Source organism: Marmota monax, unplaced genomic scaffold, assembly GCF_021218885.2.
Source record: "Marmota monax isolate L192 unplaced genomic scaffold, Marmota_monax_Labrador192_F-V1.1 WCK01_AAM20220418_F8-fsc00079, whole genome shotgun sequence".
Lineage (NCBI taxonomy): Eukaryota > Metazoa > Chordata > Mammalia > Rodentia > Sciuridae > Marmota > Marmota monax.
The window spans coordinates 2,927,175-2,950,713 of record NW_026694099.1 but is presented as its reverse complement, the minus strand read 5'-3'; the positions used below and the strand labels follow the sequence as shown (position 1 = coordinate 2,950,713).

The 23,539-nt window shown below is 38.5% G+C and overlaps 1 protein-coding gene across 4 annotated transcripts in view; it reads left to right on the top strand.

Annotated features, from left to right (window-relative positions):
* Stxbp6 (syntaxin binding protein 6) overlaps positions 1-23,539 on the top strand; it is a 255,776-nt gene that overhangs the window by 136,765 nt on the left and 95,472 nt on the right. For 2 of the 4 annotated variants that reach the window (XM_058585834.1, XM_058585835.1), the window contains one exon: positions 14,580-14,879. The exons of the other annotated variants lie outside the window; for them this stretch is intronic. In XM_058585834.1, coding sequence (XP_058441817.1) covers positions 14,580-14,879 — 300 coding nt within the window. The remainder of the gene's footprint in view (positions 1-14,579; positions 14,880-23,539) is intronic. 4 annotated transcript variants of the gene reach the window in all.

Sequence of the window (23,539 nt, the reverse complement as noted above, 5' to 3'; positions counted from 1 at the left end):
CTTATGGTGGTCAGCTTAAGATGAAATACAATAGTAACAGTAGTCACAAAAGTAATAGTAATAGTTGTCTCTTGTTTTAATAGTGAAGGAATCTGAACTCTTTAGTATGTGTGTAGAATCTGTGTAACTCAGCAGAGCATCAAGAGCAATGGCTCTTGGAAACCTCACTTCTACCACTACCAGGAGGAATAGATCAGAGTATAGTTCTGAACCATAGTTGAAATGAAAGAATTTGCAAAGCCATCTCATTTGTTCTTTTATCTCAGTGTAATAATTTTTGTTCTATCTCTGTTGAGGTTGTTACAGGGATACCAGGAGCTCCAAGTCTGACCCCTACGGATAGTAGTGATGTGAAATACAACTGTGTTTTTGTTAAGTTCTGTAAAACATGAAAAATTGTACTCATCTGTGATGCCTCTCTTGCTCCTTGAAAAAGACAGTGTTGACCCAAACTTCATGATAAATAACTTTGGATAACAATGGTGAAAGCTGAGGGAGACTAATGTTTTGCTTCACAGAAATTCTGCTGCCTGACACTTGTGTATTTGAAACAGTCAAGAAAATAATTTGCTGAAAATGAGCAAAAACTGTTAAGCTAAGAGCTACATCCTTTGGAAACATATGAGTGAAAAACTGAAATGCTATCATGCAAGCTCATAAATCTTGATCCATCATTACAAACCTTCATCAGAAAATTATTCATACATCCCTCTTCTAATGTGAATTTTAAATGCAGAAGTTTAAAAAGGGGAGAGTCTTTGTGACAACAGATAGACAAAGGAAAGGATAAACATCTGAGGAGAGTGAATAGCGTCCACACAAGGAATGTTGGAGGGAGTATTGGGGGGCGGGGTGCTGGCACAGAGGATAGTCACATATGGTCTCTTAATTGGACAATATAGTAAGCCTGTCTTTGAAGGTTTGTTATTGTCACAAGATCATTGATTTTTCTTCCTTTGACTTATTAAGGACAGTATAGAAATCATTACATTAGTAACATTTTGAAGTTTGTTTAAAAAAGAAAACAAAAAGCTCTCCCCTTAAGATTCAAATATCACATCTCAGTCTTGTGATTGAGAATATGTAAGATGGTGCTGTGCATATTAATAACAAAATGGTATTAATCTGTCATACTAAAAATAAGCACAACCAACAACCACTTTAAAATATATTTCCTGACCCAAACCTGGAAGATAATCCTGGGATGACAAATGATTAATTAGAAATACGTTGACCTCAGCCACCGGAGATGAAGGTACCTGTAAGATAAAATCCACGAGAAATTAATTTTAAATAACTTCATTTCTCATATCATAGTGGCATTTTTTCTGATACCAACTTTAGTATCTATCATCAAATGACAGTAAAAGATGATACATAATTCAGAAAGCCTGAATTGCTGAATAGTGACACAGGGACATCAAAAACAAGGTGTAACAGAGGAAAGGGAAGCACCACCCTGCCTATCCAATCCTTCCCCACATCCTCAGACCTTCCCACCCTTCCTTGGAGAGAAACAATCTTTTTCCATATCCTGGCAACCTCTTTACCCCATTTCCCCTTCCTTGGTCAAGGTTTCTTGAGATTATTCAGATGTGAAGCAAGGTAGCAGCAGGGTTTTTCCAAAGACTCCTAAAGATTTCATCTCTCATTGTTTTTAATTGATGTCTTTAAAACATGAGGTTAAACATGGAAATTATATATAATAGCAAAGCAATTGACTTTTCAAATTGACTGTTTAAAAAATTCCCCTTGAAATCTAATTGCTTTATGGATTTTTTCTCCCCTTCCTCTCAACATACCTGAATTACAGTTCTCAATGGGGGTTACAGACATTCTATTTTCAGTGTTAATCCTGGACACTAACAAAGATAATCCATTCTTTTTAAGTGGTCCTTGCTGATGTTGCTAGGGCTGTGGCCCTTCAGCAAAGAAGGGATAATTCCTGTTTGGCCCGTGAAAAAATAAATGGAATAGTTGAACTGCTATTTTTTGTTAGAATATGTTCAATGGAAATTCTCCTGTTCAGCATGACTTTCAAACCATTTAATGATTCTGAAATTACACTCAATCTCCTGGCATTATAAGTGTTGGCAGCTTTAAAATTGGGCATATAACTCAGAATTGCAAAGAAGATATTATATAAATTAAAAGACGTCAGATCTCGCCCATCTTGCATGGTGTGGTGGCGCATGCCTGTAATCCCAGTGGCTCAGGAGGCTGAAGGAGGAGGATCATGAGTTCAAAGCTAGCCTCAGCAACTTATTGAGGTCTTCAGCAACTCAGTGAGACCCTATCTCTAAATAAAATACAAAACTGGGCTGGGATGCAGCTCAGTGGTGAAGAGCCCATGGGTTCAATCCCTGGTACCAAAACAAAAAAACTCCTCAAGTCTCAATTCATCTAGTGTTGTCTTCTGGAAAAATCTGTAGTGAAAGACCAATGCTATAGTGAAATAGGATAAAATAAATTGCTAAAAAAATGAAATAAGACAAGTTCATATTTTTTTAAAGTATTATCAGATTCAACTAACATAAAATTACTTTGTCCACATTCCATTAAAGTCTCTAAATAGTCTATCTCAATTTTTGTGTGAAGAACAATACCACATAGCATGGTCTGTGGCCCACACTTTTGAGTGGCATTAATGTATTGTGCTCACATTTATTCACTTGTACCTGGGGCTATTCCAAGTCATCTTGTGCTTTTAACAAATTGTTGTTTATGCCTTTGGGTAAACCGTGCACTTAAAATAAGACATGTGATTTTTAAATGGATAGAAGTTCATCTAAATTGTGAACTCCTATACATTGTTATATGGTCACAGGAGATTTTAACAATTATTTGTTGAACACTACTTGCTGTATTTCATATTTTTAGCATTTATTTTCTATCATCCCATTATAAAACCTCACCCAACCACCTCTCCATCTCAAGGCCAAATGGTGTTTGAATTATTTAATTATTAAAGCTAATCTGGGATTCTGGTTTTGTTTAAAATTGAAAGGAAGAGGTTGCTTTAAAGACTATAGGAAAATAATCATGCTCTATTTTAATCTCACTCAGATTTTAAGCAGTTAAAACCTTTTTAGTTTCATGAATTTCTTATTAAGATGGGGTACTTAGAAATACAGTGTTAGTTATATAGAATAACAGCTTGATGGGAGCCTGTACTGAATAGATACCATCTGCCATTGGTGGTTATGTTAGCTTCTCTCTTCTGTTGTACAAGTTGAACAAGGTGGTCATGTTTAAGGTGGAAAGGACTCATGGGCACACAGACTATCTCACATATTTGGAGAGCTACCATGTGAAATCAGAAAGTTGAGTAACTTATTGGAGATCACACAGAATAATGGAAAGCAACAGAGAGGCTGATTTCAATTCAATGAAGGGTTTCCAAACATGGAAAACAAGGAGTAACTGAATAACTCTCCTGGTTTTTAGTCTAAACCTATAGAAAAGCACACTCAATTCTGCTCGTACACATGTGTGCCCGTTCCTCTTTGTCTCTTTGATGTTAAAGATACACCTAAAGGCTCACCACCGCCATTCTATCCTTTTCACTTCTTTCCCTCCCAGAGGTATCTGTCTATCCTTAGGTCCCTTTTTTGTGGAAAATTTTAATTTTACTTTCTGACTTTTTTCACACTCATGGAAACTCTGGGTGGTGGTAGTTGTTATAACATCTCTGATATTAATAATTGAGATAGAAATAGAAGGTTTGAGGGCTTTGCTAGGACTTAAGTTGTTAAGTGCTAGTGACTATCATTTATATGTGTTTTCTAGTCCTGCCATCTCCTCGCTTATATAAAATTGTGCTAAATTTACCCTGATTGAAGACACATATTTTAATGCCAAGAATGCTATGTATAACTTGGCTCATAGTAAGCAGACCAAACAGGACTAGATGATGATAATCATAATGCATTCATGCATATGATATATTTTATTTAGTTCTTTCATCCATTTACTAGGTCAGTGTTTAAAGGACATTCTATGGGCCAGCCATTGTGTTAGCCTTCTGGGATACCAACCCTGGGTAGACAAAAAACCCTGCTTTCATGAAACTTACAATCTAATTGTGGGAAGAAATCAAATGTGTCAGATGAAGAAGAAGCACTTTAACTATAATTGCGGTAGGTGATAGGGAGTATGGATTGAGGGTATGGTCACTGTTGTATTTGGGGTATTTGGTGAAGGCCTTCTAATGTGGATATATTAGGAAATATGGGGACAAACTACAGATGTCAAGGGAAGAGAAATCTCAGGCCCAGCAAGTACACAGGCCTTGAAAGGAAGCATGCCTCATACAGGACCACACACTGATTCTTAAAACAATTCTGTGGTACAGTTAATGAGTTTCCTTTTTAATTGAGGAAACTGAGGCAAATAGGCCACACTCAAGGCCACACTTGCTAACTGGTGATAAATTCAGGACTAGCATGTCTCCTGGATTACAGAATATTGTTTTTTTCAGACACAATGATTTTATTTTCTAATGCACTAAGAACAAAGAACATGGTTTGATCTTACCTTTATAATTGAATCTTTGGTTGAAGTGAATAAACTTCTTAGAAACCAGTTCTCTTATATAGAGAAACTATACATTTTATAGATATCAGGTTGCTGTGAGAACCAAGAGGGCAATGTGGACCTAGCCCTGGGAACAGTAAAGTACCCCACAAATGTGTTTTGCTAGATTGTTCCTGCAGCTTGGCCCCGATTGGCCAGCCTGGAGGTTGTAAATCAACCTATCCAAGGCTGAGCCAACATACCAATCAATGTGCAGCACTTTTGATTCCATAGATGCCCATCCCTGATGTTTCAAGAATCATAGAGGTAAAATTAAATGTAGTTTTGAACAAATTTAGAAGTACTTCAATAACTGCATCTTCTTTCCTGCTTGTCCTTAAAGATAACACAGAAATGTAAATATGGCTTGATTTATTTAACTGGCACAAATTCTACTACTGTGTATTTTACCTATTTCTATTTTGAGTGCATTTTCCTTTGTGCTTTCTTGTTTCCTTTTATGTTCTGCCAAATCCCATTAACTTGTCCTTGAGCTGTGTAATCTAGAGTTTAGCTACTGGTGAGTGATGGGGTACGCCTGAAGGGGAGATCTGACTGCAGGGAGTAGCCAACTCTTTTTGCAAGTGTTGTAGCTCATCCTGGCCCCTGACTGCTTGAGGGCTATTGGATGGTGAAAGCAGCTGCTGGTTTGACAGTCCTGGTACAAGCTGAGCATCGTGAAGAAATTGGGACAAGTTTTAGGTCTGAGTAGTAGAGGAAGGATCATTGGTGGAAGCAGGCCTCAGTGAGAGCTTTGCAGGCAGAAGGGACAAAATTTCCTAATTGTTTGATATAGCTGAGGAAGCAAGGAAGATCAGTGAATTTTGAAGCACAGAGGGAGTGGAAAAGAAATGAGAGTAAGGAAGCAGAGGCATCCAGATCCATGACAGCCATGATCTAGGGTGTAGATTTTTTCTTTTCTTTTTCTTTTTTTTTTCTTTGGTACCAGGGATTGAACCCAGGAGCACTCAAACACTCAGCCCCAGACCCAGCCATTTTTTGTTTTTTATTTAGAGACAGGGTCTCACTGAATTACTTAGGACCTTGCTAAGTTGCTGAAGCTGGCTTTGAACTCACAATACTCTGCCTTAACCTCTTGAGCATCTGGAATTACAGGGGTGTCCCACTGTGCCTGGCCTAGGACTTAGATTTTATCATGCACACAATGAGACACAAAGAACAGGTTTTAAGCAAAGACATGGCATATTGAATGTCACATTCTGGCTACCATGAAGACAAATGGGGTCAGAGAATATAACACATGGATAGCTTTGCAGAGATCTACTTGTGATACAATATGATAGTGTCTTGTGAAAGTGGAAGCCAGAGTAATGGGATCAGTGTTGGGTTCAAGGTATACATAGCAGTGACATTAACAAGTCACAAGATGGACTGAGTAGGGTGAGATGGTTATGAAAAAGGATGGAATCAAGGATATTTTATAGTTTTCAACATAAGCAACTAAGTAAATTAGTGGTATCGTTTACTGTAAAGGTAAAAGACTTGAAGTGTAGATTAGGAAAGACTAAGAGAGGGAGAAGGTAGGAAATCACTAATGTTGTTTGGCCACATTCAGTGTGAGAAGCCTGTTATAGACACGATAGTGGTACTGCTGGTTTGAAGATGCAACATGGATGTTATCGAGGATATGGGGAAAAAGGTACAATCACGTGTTGCTGGTAGGACTGCAAATTGGTGCAACCACTATGGAAAGCAGTGTGGAGATTCTTCAGAAAACTTGGAACAGAACCAACATATGACCTAGTCATCCCATTCCTAAGTTTATACCCAAATGACTTAAAGTCAACATACTACAGTGACGCAGACGCATCAATGTTTATAGCAGCTCAATTCACAGTAGCCAAACTATGGAAACCTTTAAGTAGATGAATGGATAAAGAAAATGTGGTATATACAATGGAATTACTCAGCCTTAAAGAAGAATGAAATTATGGCATTTGACAGGAAATGTATGGAACTGGAGAATATCATGCTAAGCGAAAGAAGCCAATCCCAAGGAACCAAAGCTGCATGTTTTCTCTGATATGTGGATGCTGATTCAAAATAAGGAGGAGTGGGCTAGGGAAGAAAAGAGGTACTTTGGATTGGGTGGAGGGGAGTGTGGAGAGTTGAGAATATGGGGGGCAGGAACAATAGTAGAATGATTTGGACATTATGACCATATGTGCTTATCTGATTATATAACCAGTGTGATTCTGCATCATGTACAACCAGAAGAATGAATTATGTTCCATTAATGTATGATGTGTCAAAATGCATTCTACTGCCACGTATAACTAATTAAAATAGATTTTAACAAATTAAAAAAGATGCAAGCTCGGAAGTTGGTGTGGGCTGGAGATACAGACTTGGAATTCATTAGCTCTCCAGTGGTATTTAAAGCAAAGCATTGGCTGGTTGAGATCACCTACAAAGAGCCTGTAGCCAAGACAGAGAGAGTTGGGGTGCAGCAAGAGAACTGATGCAGAAAGGAGAGAAGAAGGATCATACCCTAAACCAAATGGAAAACCAGGTTTTGTTAATTTTTTTTAAAAAGAGGGAATAATAGCAATGTCTCATTTGTGGATGAGATATCAATATTGTTGCTTTAAGTACAATATTGATATCTTAGTATCCTGAAGAATTCAGGATGACTATCTTAACTTTTTAAACAATTATTTTAAAACAAAATATTTTCATTGTTAAAAAAATTTAAAAATGTTAAGTATAGAGAAAGTCACTTAAGATTTGATGGCAGTTCCATTTTTTAAGTCCAAACTACACAGCCACATTAATGTTTATAGCAGCCGAATTCACAATAGCTAAACTGTGGCACCAACCTAGCTGACTTTCAATAGATGAATGGATAAAAATGTGGCATATATACACAATGGAATATTACTCAGCAATAAAAGAGAATAAAATCATGGTATTTGCAGGTAAATGGATGGAGTTAGAGCAGATAATGCTAAGTAAAGTTAGCCAATACCAAAAAAACAGATGCCAAATGTTTTCATTGATATAAGGAGGCTGATTCATAGTAGGATAGGGAGCCAGGAGCATGGAAGGAATAGACAAACTCTAGATAGGGCAGAGGAGTGGGAGGAGAAGAGGGGGACATGGGGTTAGAAATGATGGTGGAATGTGATAGTCATCATTATCCAAAGTACATGTATAAAGACACGAATTGGTGTGGATATACTTTGTATACAACCAGAGATATGAAAAATTGTGCTCTATATGTGTAATAAGAATTGTAATGCATTCTGCTGTCATACATAAATTTTTTAAATTAATTAAACTAGTAGATGGGAAATTTATTTTAGTGTATTTTCTCAATCTTCCCTAATGCCTCCAAGACTTTTTATGTAATTGAGGTGATAATATATGGATATTGACAACTGTGCACAGTTCCCTTACACTCTACATTATAATAGAAGCAATTTCCCATGTTAATTTTTTAAATAAAATTGTTCTACTTGCATAAGTATTTTTAAACTTATGTTTAAATGCTTCAATCTGTACCTTTAATATTCTTTGAGTAATTCCTGCTTCTTTGTTTCCTCTCAGAGAATAGAGTGAAGTGTTCAACTCACCACCTTGACCTGATATCTCCCTACTACCACAGTAGTGCACAGGAAAACTTAAAAGTTTGTCAAACTGCCAGCTTAGAAATTTGACTTAGCAAGATTGCCTGTAGTGAGGGACCCACTTGATATGGAAACCTTGCAATTCAGCACTATACTTCATTTTCCTTTAGCTTTAAAATGAAAATTTGTCATGAATGTTCCTTTCTCAGGTTAGATTTCATAACAAAAAAAATCTTTTAATATATCTAAATCATGTGACTTTAAAAGTAAGATGACAGACAAAAAAGAACATTAGTGAAATACACAGTTCTCTGAATGTAAAATCCTCCAAGCATAGAAAGGTAAATATATTTTCTGTACACAAAAGATCATACTCAATATCAATTGAGACAATAGCTGTTTTTGAACTCTTTTTTTTTAAATTTTTTATTGTTGGTTGTTCAAAACATTACAAATTTCTTGACATATCATATTCCACACTTTGATTCAAGTGGGTTATGAACTCCCACCTTCACCCCATACACAGATTGCAGAATCACATCAGTTACACATCCATTGATTTACATATTGCCATACTAGTGTCTGTTGTGCTCCGCTGCCTTTCCCATCCTCCACCATCCCCCCTCCCCTCCCCTCCTCTCACTCTACCCCCTCCGCTGTATAACCCTGAGGGTCTCCTTCCATTTCCATGCAATTTCCCTTCTCTCTCCCCTTCCCTCCCACCTCTCATCTCTGTTAAATGTTAATCTTCTTCTCATGCTCTTCGTCCCTACTCTGTTCTTAGTTACTCTCCTTATATCAAAGAAGACATTTGTCATTTGTTTTTTAGGGATTGGCTAGCTTCACTTAGCATAATCTGCTCTAATGCCATCCATTTCCCTGCAAATTCTATGATTTTGTCATTTTTTAATGCAGAGTAATACTCCATTGTGTATAAATGCCACATTTTTTTTATCCATTCGTCTATTGAAGGGCATCTAGGTTGGTTCCACAGTCTTGATATTGTGAATTGTGCTGCTATGAACATCGATGTAGCAGTGTCCCTGTAGCATGCTCTTTTTAGGTCTTTAGGGAATAGACCGAGAATGGGAATAGCTGGGTCAAATGGTGGCTCCATTCCCAGCTTTCCAAGAAATCTCCATACTGCTTTCCAAATTGGCTGCACCAATTTGCAGTTCCACCAGCAATGAACAAGTGTACCCTTTTCCCCACATCCACGCCAGCACTTGTTGTTGTTTGACTTCATAATGGCTGCCAATCTTACTGGAGTGAGATGGTATCTTAGGGTGGTTTTGATTTGCATTTCTCTGACTGCTAGAGATGGTGAGCATTTTTTCATGTACTTGTTGATTGACTGTATGTCCTCCTCTGAGAAGTGTCTGTTCAGTTCCTTGGCCCATTTGTTGATTGGGTTGTTTGTTCTCTTATTGTCTAATTTTTTGAGTTCTTTGTATACTCTGGATATTAGGGCTCTATCTGAAGTGTGAGGAGTAAAGATTTGTTCCCAGGGTGTAGGCTCCCTATTTACCTCTCTTATTGTTTCTTTAGCTGAGAAAAAACTTTTTAGTTTGAGTAAGTCCCATTTGTTGATTCTAGTTATTAACTTTTGTGCTATGGGTGTCCTATTGAGGAATTTGGAGCCCAACCCCACCTAATGTAGATCGTAGCCAACTTTTTCTTCTATCAGACGGCGCGTCTCTGATTTGATATCAAGCTCCTTGATCCATTTTGAATTAACTTTTGTGCATGGCGAGAGAAAGGGATTCAGTTTCATTTTGTTGCATATGGATTTCCAGTTTTCCCAGCACCATTTGTTGAAGATGCTATCCTTCCTCCATTGCATGCTTTTAGCCCCTTTATCAAATATAAGATAGTTGTAGTTTTGTGGATTGGTTTCTGTGTCCTCTATTCTGTACCATTGGTCCACCCGCCTGTTTTGGTACCAGTACCATGCTGTTTTTGTTACTATTGCTCTGTAGTATAGTTTGAAGTCTGGTATCGCTATACCGCCTGATTCACACTTCCTGCTTAGCATTGTTTTTGCTATTCTGGGTCTTTTATTTTTCCGTATGAATTTCATGATTGCTTCATCTATTTCTACAAGAAATGCTGTTGGGATTTTGATTGGCATTGCATTAAACCTATAGAGAACTTTTGGTAATATCGTCATTTTGATGATGTTAGTTCTGCCTATCCATGAACAGGGTATATTTTTCCATCTTCTAAGATCTTCTTCTATTTCTCTCTTTAGGGTTCTGTAGTTTTCATTGTATAAGTCTTTCACCTCTTTTGTTAGGTTGATTCCCAAGTATTTTATTTTTTTTGAAGATATTTTGAATGGAGTGGTTGTCCTCATTTCCATTTCAGAGGATTTGTCGCTGATATACAGGAATGCCTTTGATTTATGCGTGTTGATTTTATATCCTGCCACTTTGCTGAATTCATTTATTAGCTCTAATAGTTTCTTTGTAGACCCTTTTGGGTCTGTTAGATATATTAGCATATCATCCGCAAATAGTGATAATTTAAGTTCTTCTTTTCCTATTTTGATGCCTTTAATTTCTTTCGTCTGTCTAATTGCTCTGGCCAGTGTTTCGAGAACTATGTTGAAGAGAAGTGGAGAGAGAAGACATCCCTGTCTTGTTCCAGATTTTAGAGGGAATGCCTTCAGTTTTTCTCCATTCAGAATGATGCTAGCCTGAGGCTTAGCATAGATTGCTTTTACAATATTGAGGTATGTTCCTGTTATCCCTAGTTTTTCTAGAGTTTTGAACATAAAGGGATGCTGTACTTTGTCGAATGCTTTTTCCGCATCTATCGAGATGATCATATGGTTCTTATTTTTAAGTCAATTGATGTGGTGAATAACATTTATTGATTTCCGTATATTGAACCAGCCTTGCATCCCAGGGATGAATCCTACTTGATCATGGTGCACAATTTTTTTGATATGTTTTTATATCCGATTCGCCAGAATTTTATTGAGGATTTTTGCATCTAGGTTCATTAGAGATATTGGCCTGTAGTTTTCTTTCTTTGAAGTGTCTTTGTCTGGTTTAGGTATCAGGGTGATGTTGGCCTCATAGAATGAATTTGGAAGTTCTCCCTCTTTTTCTATTTCCTGAAGTAGCTTGAAAAGTATTGGTATTAGTTCTTCTTTAAAGGTTTTGTAAAACTCTGCTGTATACCCATCTGGTCCTGGGCTTTTCTTAGTTGGTAGTCTTTTGATGGTTTCTTCTGTTTCCTCAATTGATATTGGTCTGTTTAGGTTGTCTATATCCTCCTGACTCAATCTGGGCAGATCATATGACTTAAGAAATTTATCTATGCCTTCACTATCTTCTAATTTATTGGAGTATAAGGATTCAAAATAGTTTTTGATTATCTTCTGTATTTCTGAAGTGTCTGTTGTGATATTGCCTTTTTCATCCCGTATGCTAGTAATTTGAGTTCTCTCTCTTCTTATCTTCGCTAGCATGGCTAAGGGTCTGTCGATTTTGTTTATTTTTTCAAAGAACCAACTTTTAGTTTTGTCAATTTTTTCAATTGTTTCTTTTGTTTCGATTTCATTAATTTCAGCTCTGATTTTCATTATTTCTTGCCTTCTACTTCTTTTGCTGTTGTTTTGCTCTTCTTTTTCTAGGATTTTGAGATGAAGTATGAAATCATTTATTTGTTGGTTTTTTCTTTTTTTAAGGAATGAACTCCAAGCAATGAATTTTCCTCTTAGAACTGCTTTCAATGTGTCCCATAGATTCCGATATGTTGTGTCTGTGTTTTCATTTATCTCTAAGAACTTTTTAATTTCCTCCTTGATGTCTTCTATAACCCATTGATCATTCAGTAACCTAGTGTTCATTCTCCAAGTGATGTATGCATTTCCTTCCTTCTTTTATTGTTGATTTTCAGTTTCATTCCATTATGATCAGATAAGATGCATGGTATTATCTCTACTCCTTTATATTGTCTAAGAGTTGCCCTGTGACATAATATATGATCTATTTTTGAGAAGGATCCATGTGCTGCTGAGAAAAAAGTGTAACTGCTTGATGTTGGGTGGTATACTCTATATATGTCAATTAGGTCTAGGTTATTAATAGTGTTATTGAGTTCTATAGTTTCCTTATTCAACTTTTGTTTCGAAGATCTGTCCAGTGGCGAGAGAGGTGTGTTGAAGTCTCCCATGATTATTGTATGGTGGTCTATTAGACTCTTGAACTTGAGAAGAGTTTGTTTGAGGAACATAGCTGCACCATTGTTTGGGGCATAAATATTTATGATTGTTATGTCTTGTTGGTGTATGGTTCCCTTAAGCAGTATGTAGTGTCCCTCTTTATCCCTTTTGATTAACTTTGGCTTGAAATCTATTTTATTTGATATGAGTATGGACACTCCTGCTTGTTTCCGAAGTCCATATGAGTGATATGATTTTTCCCAACCTTTCACCTTCAGCCTATGTATGTCTTTTCCTATCAAATGCGTCTCCTGTAGGCAGCATATTGTTGGGTCTTGTTTTGTGATCCATTCTACTAGCCTGTGTCTCTTAATTGGTGAGTTTAAGCCATTAACATTTAGGGTTATTATTGAGATATGGGTTGTTCTTCCAGCCATATTTGTTTATTTCTGTTACTAAACATGGTTTGTTTTCCTTTTTGATTATTTTCCCCCCCTTTACTGTCCTACCTCCCACTGTTGGTTTTCATTGTTATTTTCCATTTCCTCTTCCTGTAATGCTTTGGCGAGGATATTTTGAAGAGATGGTTTTCTAGCTGCAAATTCTTTAAACTTTTGTTTATCATGGAAGGTTTTAATTTCATCTTCCATCCTGAAGCTTAATTTCGCTGGATACACAATTCTTGGTTGGAACCCATTTTCTTTCAGTGTTTGAAATATGTTATTCCAGGATCTTCTAGCTTTCAGAGTCTGTGTTGAAAGATCAGCTGTTATCCTGATTGGCTTACCCCTAAATGTAATCTGCTTCCTTTCTCTTGTAGCTTTTAAAATTCTCTCCTTATTCTGTATGTTGGGAATCTTCATTATAATGTGTCTAGGTGTGGATCTCTTATAGATTTTGCACATTCGGCGTCCTGTAGGCTTCTAGGATTTGGGATTCTGTCTCATTCTTCAAGTCTGGGAAGTTTTCTCCTATTATTTCATTGAATAGATTGCTCATTCCTTTGGTTTGGAGCTCTGTACCTTCCTGTATCCCAATGACTCTTAAGTTTGGTCTCTTAATGTTATCCCATATTTCTTGGATGTTCTGCTCATGGTTTCTTAACAGTCTTGCTGAGCTGTCTATGTTCTTTTCCAGTTGAAATACTTTGTCTTCATTGTCTGTTGTTCTATCTTCTAAGTGTTCTACTCTGCTGGTAGTATTCTCAATTGAGTTTTTAAGTTGGTTTATTGCTTCCTGCATTTCTAGGATTTCTGTTTGTTTGTTTTTTATAACCTCTATCTCCCTGTATAGTTGATCCTTTGCTTCCTGGATTTGTTTGTGTAATTCATTGTCGAAGTGATCTTTCATTGTCTGATTTTGCTGTCTAATGTCTTCCTTGATACTCCGGATCATCTGAAGCATGTATATCCTGAATTCTTTATCTGACATTCCATCTGCTGCAGCTGTTACCTCTTCTAAAGTTGTGTTGACCTGCATTGCTTGTGGTCCTTTCTTTCCTTGTCTTTTCATACTGCTTGTGTTTCTTTCCTGCAGGCGCGGGCGGCGGCTCTGCTCTCTCCTTATTCCAATTGGGGTGTCGTGGCTACCACACCGGCAGGTCACTGGGCCTGTTCTGGGTGCTGGCGGCAGCTCTGTTCTGCCCCTACTCCAATTGGGGTGACGAGTGTACCACGCCGGCAGGCCACTGGGCCTGATCCGCCGGTTGGTTGCAGGTTTGCCTACCCTGCAGGCGCGGGTGGCGGGTCTGCTCTACCCCTACTCCAAATGGGGTGACATGTCTGTCGTACCGGCAGTCCACTGGGCCTGTCCCGCTGGTTGGTCGCAGGTCTGCCCACCTTTCGGGCACGGGTGGTGGCTCTGCTCTGCCCCTACTCCAATTCGGGTGTTGTGTGTACCACGCCGGCAGGCTCCTGGGCCTGATCCGCTGGTCTGTCGCAGGTCTGCCTACCTTACAGGCGCGGGCGGCGGCTCTGCCCTGCCCCTCCTACCACGCCTGCGGTCCGCTGGGCCTGATCTGCAGGTCGGTCACAGGTCTGCTCACCCTGCAGGCACGGGTGGCAGTTCCGCTCTGCCCCCACTCCAATTGAGGTCACATGACCACCATACTGGCAGGGCCTGATCCGGGCGTGGGCGAAGGCTCTGCTCTGCCCCTACTCCAGTTGGGGTGACGTGTGTACCACGCTGGCAGGCCGCTGGGCCTGACCCGCCAGTCTGTCACAGGTCTGCTTACCTTGCAGGCACGGGTGGCGGCTCCGCTCCGCCCCCTCTCCAATTGGGGTCACGCGTGGCGAGCCGCTGGGCCTGCTCCCGGCGCTGGCGGCGGCCCGGCTCCTCCCCTCTGGCTCGACGACAAATCGAGAGAGACTCGGGTGTCTGTGCCTCACCCCGCCTACCAGGAGACCAACTGTTTCTGTCACCGCTGGTATTGATGAAGTTCTCTCCTCCGCCGCTTTCTGATGACATCAGATCTCTACCATGTTGGTATCCTATGCGAATGGCAGCATTTCGTTCCCCTTGCCGGGCAACCAAAGCAACGGGTGAGTCCTGCCCGGCCCTCAGCAGGACCCGGACCGAGAAGCAGTTTCCGAGGGCTCCTAGCCCTGGGCCAGGGCAGTTCTGAGGGCCGGAATTTGGCCGCTCCGTGCTCGGTGTACGCTCCGATAAGAGCAGGCTCTAAGGAGCACCCAGGCACTGAGCCCGAGCAATCTGTCCACAAGCCGCAGGCGAATGGCAGCCTGAAATTACCTGTTCTATGGCTGAATGAGCTGCGGTCAGTCGAAAACGGGGATGGTGACGTCAGCTTTCCAACATGGTGGCCGCTGGCCTCCTCTGTGGTCTGACCGGTGTGGAGAACCGAGATGGACCGCTTCCTTCTCCCGTCTCAAACCCAGAATTCAGCCCTGAGTACGATGCTTGCACGGCTGGCAGAATCTGCAGCGCTGTATCCCTGCGTCGCTATCTCCTCGTTTCCCAGCGGGCGCTGCAGACTCTAGCCGCGGGGCGATTTGCTGAATAAGCAGTGTTACCCTCCGTGCGACAGATCTCTCGCGTTTGAGTCCCCGTAGCCGATCCTCGTGCGATGGAAATCCTTCCTCCAGGTTCCGGAGCACCCCACTATTGCTGGAAATTCCTAACAAGATAGCCTTTAGCCGTCCTGACTTGTCATACTCCCACACAGTGACGCGGCACACGGGGGCAATGCACTCCCCTCGCCACCATCTTCCCTTAGAAAGTCTGTTTTTGAACTCTTGATCGAATAGTACCATATAAAAAATTTAAATGTCCTTATATAAAAAATACTACGTAAAATATCCACCATATCAGAAAAGCCCATTTGATTTTGAAATTTTTATGTATTGTAGAATGTCTTTAACCTTGCATATTTTTAGCCCACAGAAAAATCTAGATTCAAATTGAAAAGTAGCACATATCATTCATTTATTAGTAGTAAGGTTTGAACTGAGAAAAACACAGACCATTCTAAGACCCTTCAAAATAAAGGAATAGAATTGTCATCCAAAGGCATTTTAAAAAACACATCATTATATGGGACAATAGAAATATATCTTTAATCAAAATGCATTCACCTTCTAGAGAGATTCTATCGCTAAGAGATGATGACAATTAGAGATGGCCGATTGAGGGTTCTGTGTATGCCTGCATGTCTTTTTTCTATTCAGTTTTTAGTCTCAGTTTTTTGTAACAACTTTTTATTACAAACAGATAAGGTGATTTTTATGTCCCATAATTTGTCTCCCATTATATCTTTTTTGCGGGGAGGGTTACTCAGGAGCCCACAACCATTGAGCCCAATCCCCAGCCCTATTTTGTATTTTATTTAGAGACAGAGTCTCACTGAGTTGCTTAGCACCTTGCTTTTGCTGAGGCTGGCTTTAAACTCTCAATCCTCCTGCCTTTGCCTCCCGAGCCACTGGGATTACAGGTGTCCATTATATCTTGGCATCATATTCTACAATAGGTATGCAGGTGTGTGCACAGGTGTGGGAGCAAAAGCTGCCTGAGCTTCAATCACAGGTAGATCCTATCTTAGTCTGACATTGTGTATCTCCTAAAGATTTTGTTTAGGAACTTATGCATTAAAAAGCCTTACATATTCTTTGTTGAACTAAAAGAAAGTGTTATAGACATAAAGGTAATTCCATTTTAGAGAGGATTGTACAACATATAGAACTGGACTGAAGACAACTACTCTCATGATTCTCTTCCTCCTTTGGTGGTTTTGCTCCACAGGACACAGAGCCATAGGTTCCATGTTGTTTGCAGGTCAGAATAGTAGGAATCTTGTAGAGTCTCAAGGTTTTCATCATTAGACAGATGGGGAGAGGAAAGCAAAGGACCAGAATCTCACGAGGGGGATACACAGAAAGATACAGATTGCACAACCGTATATTGAATGTCTGCAGTATTCTGGGCACTCTGCAATCCCTCTCATACTCCTCAAATAACACTCGCCTGTTTTACTGATGAGAAAGCTGAAGGTTAGAGAATGCATATAACCTCACCCAATAATGTCTTGGGTAAAGGTAGTCCTGAAGCTTGTATGGAAGTTTCCTGAAACTGAAGGTACCAAAGGACTTTGGAATAAATAGTGCAAAAGAGTAGGTGGGAAGTCTCAATCAGTTCTTTTTGAGGTGGCTGTAACCTGTCCTTTTGCTGGTCTCCAATAGAAATATTCATGCTGTAAGAGCAGACTTAAATAAATCAGAATTTTCTGTTTGAAAGGGACACTTGTATATATGGGAAACTGAGACACAAAGAGGTTAAGTGACTTTACCCAAAGCCACATTGCCACTAGTGGCAAAGCCAAGACCTGAACCCTCAGGCTGTGATCTTTCAACATCCTATTTTAGCTATTGTGAATAGTACAGCAACAGACATGAACATGCGTGTCTCTTTGATATGCTAATCTTATTTCCTTTGGCTATGTATGCCCAGAAGAGGGTTAAGTGGATCAAATAGTAGATCTATTTTTAGTTTCTTGAGGCACCGCCACACTGTTCTCCATAGTGGCTGTGCTAATTTACATTCCTGCCAACAGTGTGTGAGAGTTCCCTTTCTCTACATTCTTGCTTGCATTTGTTATTTTTTGTCTTTTTGATAATAGGTATTCTAACTGAAGCAAATCAACCTAGATGCTGATCATGGTGTGAATGGATAAAGAAAATGTGGCATATGTGCCCAGTGGAAACTGTGATTTATATGTCCAAAGGAAAAAAAAAAATGGGCACTATCCTGTTATTTGTAACAAAATGGGTAGAACTAGAAGATGTTAAATGAAACAACTGAGTCTTTTAAAAATTCTGTATGTTCCCTGTCATATATGAATGTTTTTTAAAAAGCTGATTGGAATGTATGGTACTGATCCCTGGAATCTGGGAAGGGTTGGGAGGAGAGGAAGATAGTGAGAGGTTACATATTGTTACCCAAACACAGATGGAAGTAATAAGAACTGTGTTCTACAGCATAATGGGGTAACTGTTTTTCAAAATAATATATATATATGGATATATATATTAATGTATATATTATGCATATATATGTATGTATATATCTGTGTCTATATGTACATGTATAGAAATATATATACATGTATAGACATGTATATATGTATAGAAATATAGATATAGATTTAGATATAGATATATATATTGCAGTACTTGGGATTGAACCCTGGGGCCCTCTACCACTGAGCAACACCCCTAGACCATTTCTTTTTTTAAGACAGAGCTTTCACTAAGTTGTTAAGGATGGTCTCAAACTTGCAATTTCCCTGCCACAGCCCTCTAAGTAGTTGAGATTACAGGCTTGCACCACTGCATCCAGCTGGAAATGGAAATCACATATTGTGTATGTGTATTAAAGTACCACACTGTACCCCATAAATATAGGCAATTATTACATGTTAATCAAATATTTGTTTCAAAAGCTTGAGGAGAAAAAAATCCTTATAATAATCAGTACGTGTGTATGTATGTATGTATGTATTTTTGTAGTACCAGAATTGAACCCAGTAGTGCTCTACCCCTGAGCTACATCCCCAGCCCTTTTTAATTTCTTTATTTTGAGACAGGGTCCCACTAAGTTGTAGAGGCTGGCCTCAAATTTGCCATCCTCCTGCCACAGCTTCTCTGAATTGCTGGGATTACAGGTGTGTGCTTCTATACCCAGCTCTAATAAGCAATATATGAATGGGTAATTTTTTATGACCAGGTACAGTCAAAAAGAACTCTTTGAGATGCCATTCTTTCATCATTTAGGACTGCTGTAATAGAATGCCACAGAAACTAATTTTTCACAGGTCTGGAGACTGAAAAGTCCAAGATCAAGGTGGTCATGGTCTCTCCTCCTGGTTTGTAGACTGCAGCCTTCTGTTGTTTCCTCATATAGACTTTCCTGTGTACTCTCATTCTCCTGGTGTCTTCCTCTTCTTATAAGGACAATCAGTCATATTGGATTAAGGTGCCACCCTTAAGAACTCAGTTAACTTCAACTTCCTCCTCCAAGGAACCCTGCTTCCAAATATAGTTACATGTGGGTTAAGGCTTCAAATCTGAATTTTGAGGGGATACAGTTCATCACACAACAGGTATGTAAAAGGAATAGTAAACAGTGGCACCTTAGGAACTTAAGTAGATACTTAAACCAACCATTTAGGTATGAAGTTGCAGTCAGATGTAGTTACCTATATTATTCAAACAAAGCCTATAAAATGACTTTGGGTCTGTGTTTAGATTAGAGGGGTGAAATTTGGAAAAAATATTTTATTTCAATTTCTTAATTCTGTTGGATCCAATATGAGCTAATGACAAGGTCACTCATAAGAATGATGTTTGGCCAAAGCTCGGAAATCCATTTCCTATACCTTGAAGCCAGTCCTTGAGTTGTGTGACTGGGTATCATTATTTTTGCTCCAAAGGAACTATATCAAAACCTGTTTATGTTTGTTTGCTTAGCCAAATTATCTTCATGCACAAAGAAAACAAAGATTTAGTCAGGATTGGAAGGAGAGGCAGAATTACAAATCTTAAACTAGTGTATACAACTATAGGCCTTTTCATAAATAATCTCTTTTAATCCTAGCAGATACTCTGTAGATTAACATCCCTATTTTTATAAATGATAAAAGTTGAAGCTCTGTGATTTTATATAGTTTATACAAGTTTATAAAATAATAGTGAAATTTTTATTTAAACTTGAGTTTTTTCTAGCATATATTCCTTTTATCCATCCATGTAAGATCCCTAAGTTACAAATAACAAAATATAGCATTCTTATCATGTAGGTTACTTTTTTTTTGACAGTAAAGAGATCTCACATTGGATGTTCTGGTAGTCTCTATAAGAACTTTTAGACATTCTTTTGAATTTTGTTTATGTACCAATTATAACTCATACCATATATGTTTACAAAGAATCTTCTATGTTTAAGGGACTGTACTAGAAAATATAGAAAATCAAGATGAATACTCTGTCTTTAAGTAGCTTATGATATAGAAGAAATAAGATATAAAGTTAAGTACATGTAATGGAAGGCAGTAAGTGAATAGGTCCATCAGAGTAGCAATGACAGGAACTTGGGCAGTTAGAAAAGAGGTGACTTTTAGACAGGAGCCCAAATAACCTAAACATGAACTGTGCTACCGTGGTTCACAGAGCAGGTAATCCAATCTGTGCCCAACACTATTTCAACAAGGAAAAAAAGCAAAGAATAATCAAATCAACTGCAAATACCAAAAATGGCAGCTGTAACTGATCAGGTAATGTACTAGAAGGCTTAAGGTACACATAATTCAGAGGAATTCAATGAAGAAAAGTAAGATTGTTTAAACCTGTGCTAAATGGTTATAAGTTTCTTGCTTTGAGCCACTTTGAATGTGATTATTAGCCATGTTTCATAAGTCCATGACATTTCATGATGTATGAAATATGAAATCTTATTCAAAGATAAAAATATTGTAAAATCATCTGTTAGACCTAGAGATTTAACTGAAGACCTGCTACTACACTGATATTTGTACAAAGAGCCCATTGAATTACCTATAAACAGAAAAGGTTAGAATTTTAGACAAAAGCAGTTAGATGAAACAGTATCTCTAGAAACTCTGATATAGCCATCTCATTAGCCTTCCTCACTTTAGGAGATATTATGTTATCTTTATGAACTTTCTCATGTTTTTCTCTTAAGAAATATACTCAATTGATATCAACTAGTGTTCTTATAAAGCTAGTGGAAGAGAAGAAAATACTTTATGTAACTCATTACATCATCAAGCTATACTATGTTAGTGAACATTTCAGAATCAGTCATCAGCCATATCTCTATAGCAATGTGAAGTTATCTAAAGGATAATGAGGTGGGTCTTTACTCTTGGGGTGCTTCTGGAAGCATCTGTGGTAGGAAGAATAATGCCTCATCTCCATGGCATACTCAAGATTAGGGTTTCAACATAGAAATTTTAGGGGGAGGGACACAAATATTTAGTCCATAACAGTCATGCATGTTTTTATGCCTAGCCTTTTGATAGATGTTACCTTTTCATGTCTATGGGAAATACTACTGCAACATTTTGGTTTAGTTCAGGTATAGAGTTATGACATAAATATGCCCCTGGTACTCTAGCATTGAATATTTAAATCTATTTTTCTAATGTTTACCTGTAATAAACTTACAATGAACATGCTTTGTGTGTGTGTGTGTGTGTGTGTGTGAGACTGGAGACTGAAGTCAGGAGCGTTCTACTGCCCAGCCCTTTCTATTTGGGGACAAGGTCTCACTAAATTGCAGAGGTTGGCCTTGAACTTGCCATTCTTCTGCCTCAGCCTCCAGAGCATCTGGGATTATATGAATGCACAACCATACACAGCTACAGTGAATATTGTTGTAGCTACATTCATGATATTCATCCTTCCACTAGCAAAAAATAAGTTATTGTTATATTTCTTACTTATAAACAGATTTTTATTATCTTTTAGATGCATAAATATAAAATTATTTAATGTTAAAATTTTAAGGTAATAAGAAAAATGAATGCTTTCAGTGTGTGTTATTTTACTGAGGTATAATGTACATGCAGTAAAAGGCACACACCTTAAGTGTTCAGCTCATTGATAGCTTACATGTGCAGCACCTATTTGACCACCACCCAAGCCAAGCTATAGAACATTCCCATCATCCCAGAAAGTTCTCTTACCACCCTTTCCAGTCAGAAGCCCCATCCTCAGAGATAAATACTTCCTGATTCTTGTCACCAGGTTTAATTACATCTGTTCTTGAACTTCACATAAGTGGAATCATACCATGTATATTAACTCTTTCAAGTCTTAGTTCCTTTCATTCGTTATGTTCATGAGATTCTCCCACATTTATGTGTTAATGTAAGCAATTTTTAAAAATTGCTGACAAGTCTCCTGTTGTATGGATATGTCGTAGTTTATTGAACCAGTCTCTTGTTGCTGTACATTTGAGTTGCTTCCAATTTGGGGTTATTATGAATAAAGACGCTTTGCACATTTGTGCACTCATTTCTCTTGGATATACAGATCAGAGTGGAATTGCTAGGTCATAAGAATGTTATGCTTAATTTTATCAGAAACTGCCAACCATTTTCCAAGTAGTTGTAACATTTTACACTCCATTTGCCAGGTGTAAGTGTTCTGGCTGTCCAACATTCTAGTCTTTGCTTGGTATTGCCAGTCATTTTTGGTTTTCTTTTTGTTGTTGTTGTTGTTTTGCCATTCTGATGTGTATGTTGTAATAAATCATTCCTTTTTTTTTCCAATCTCAATTAAGTGTGAGTGGTCTAAAATGAGTCTGAATAGTGGATTTGAGAACATTTTGATTTTAAATAATGAAAGAAAATGTCCCTAACAGTCCCTATACTTATTCCCACTTTAAAATAGGTTAAAAATCCAAAACAAACAAAAATCCTGTCTGTACATTTTAAATAAATCACTTATTTTCCCTGTATTTACTTAAAATAGAGATTAGTCATTCAACTCTGTTTTTAGGTTAGGCTTTCAAGTACAAGTTTCTTGCTTTAAGTTGTAAATTTCATGACCATGTTTGTCCAGGGGTGATATTGTTCCAATAGCTACAGGCAGAGTGCTTCTCCTTCTCCCAAATCTGCATGCATCCCAGGTTTTATTGCCTTCATCACTGCTTTAGATTTTGTTGGTCGTCATTTATTTCTGATGTTTAGTCAGAACTGGGCCGCTGGGAGTCTGGTTCCTTTAGAGAAGACAGCTTCAGCACCAGGTGGAGAGGTAATTTGTCTTCATGATTCTTACGGCAACCTCACTGGGCCCTGTCATTTTTACAGTTTGATAGGGACCTCATATCCTTCCCTTTTGATCACATGAAGATGGGTCCAGAGACCTCTAAATAGCACACTGAAAAATTAGGCATGACTAAGCCTCAGTAGCGCAAGGGAATGGTTTTGTGGAACCTTCTCTTGTCATTTAGCCCAGTTATTTGGTGTACAGCTTTCCCAATATTTCTTTCCCAACAGAGATCTGTCTCTCCGAATCTACATCAGATGTGATGAGGAAGCCTGGAGTTTATTTTGGACTTCATGATAGATTAGAAGATAAGCACACATAGAGCTTCTTTCTTGATGTTGTCAAGTGGGTGTGTTTTGTTTTGACTCTTAACACTGCTCCTCCGTAGTGCAGAGTTCTGCTGGAGTCTGCTGTTCCACAAAGCTTGGAATGCTGCCCCACCTGGTAGGTGCTTTGATCAACACACTTTGCCTTACCTGGGTTGAAATGTAGCTCTCTGATGGAGCCAAGAAGAGCTTAGGATCTGCTTAGTCCTCGGATTTCAGGGATGCAAGTTCTCCCTATAGCCCATAGAGATATCTTCCCCTTATATAAATCCTAAGAAGATGAAAAAAGAAAAATTGAATGTTAGGGACAAAAGTAAGCAGACAGACTAGGATTGTTTACATTTATTTTAATCTTTAGGATTTGTAAATTGCAATCTGTAAAGGATATCACTTTGTTTACCTATTGGATAATTTTTTGTGTGGGATTTAGCAAGTCACAACCTCTCCTACTTCTTTATTGACAACAAGCATTGACACTAATGATATGCAAGGACCCTCTCACTTCAGAGGTCAAAAAGAGGCTGCATAGCCATGGTTTCTAAGAACACTGCTCAGGAGCTGGACAGCTGAGTT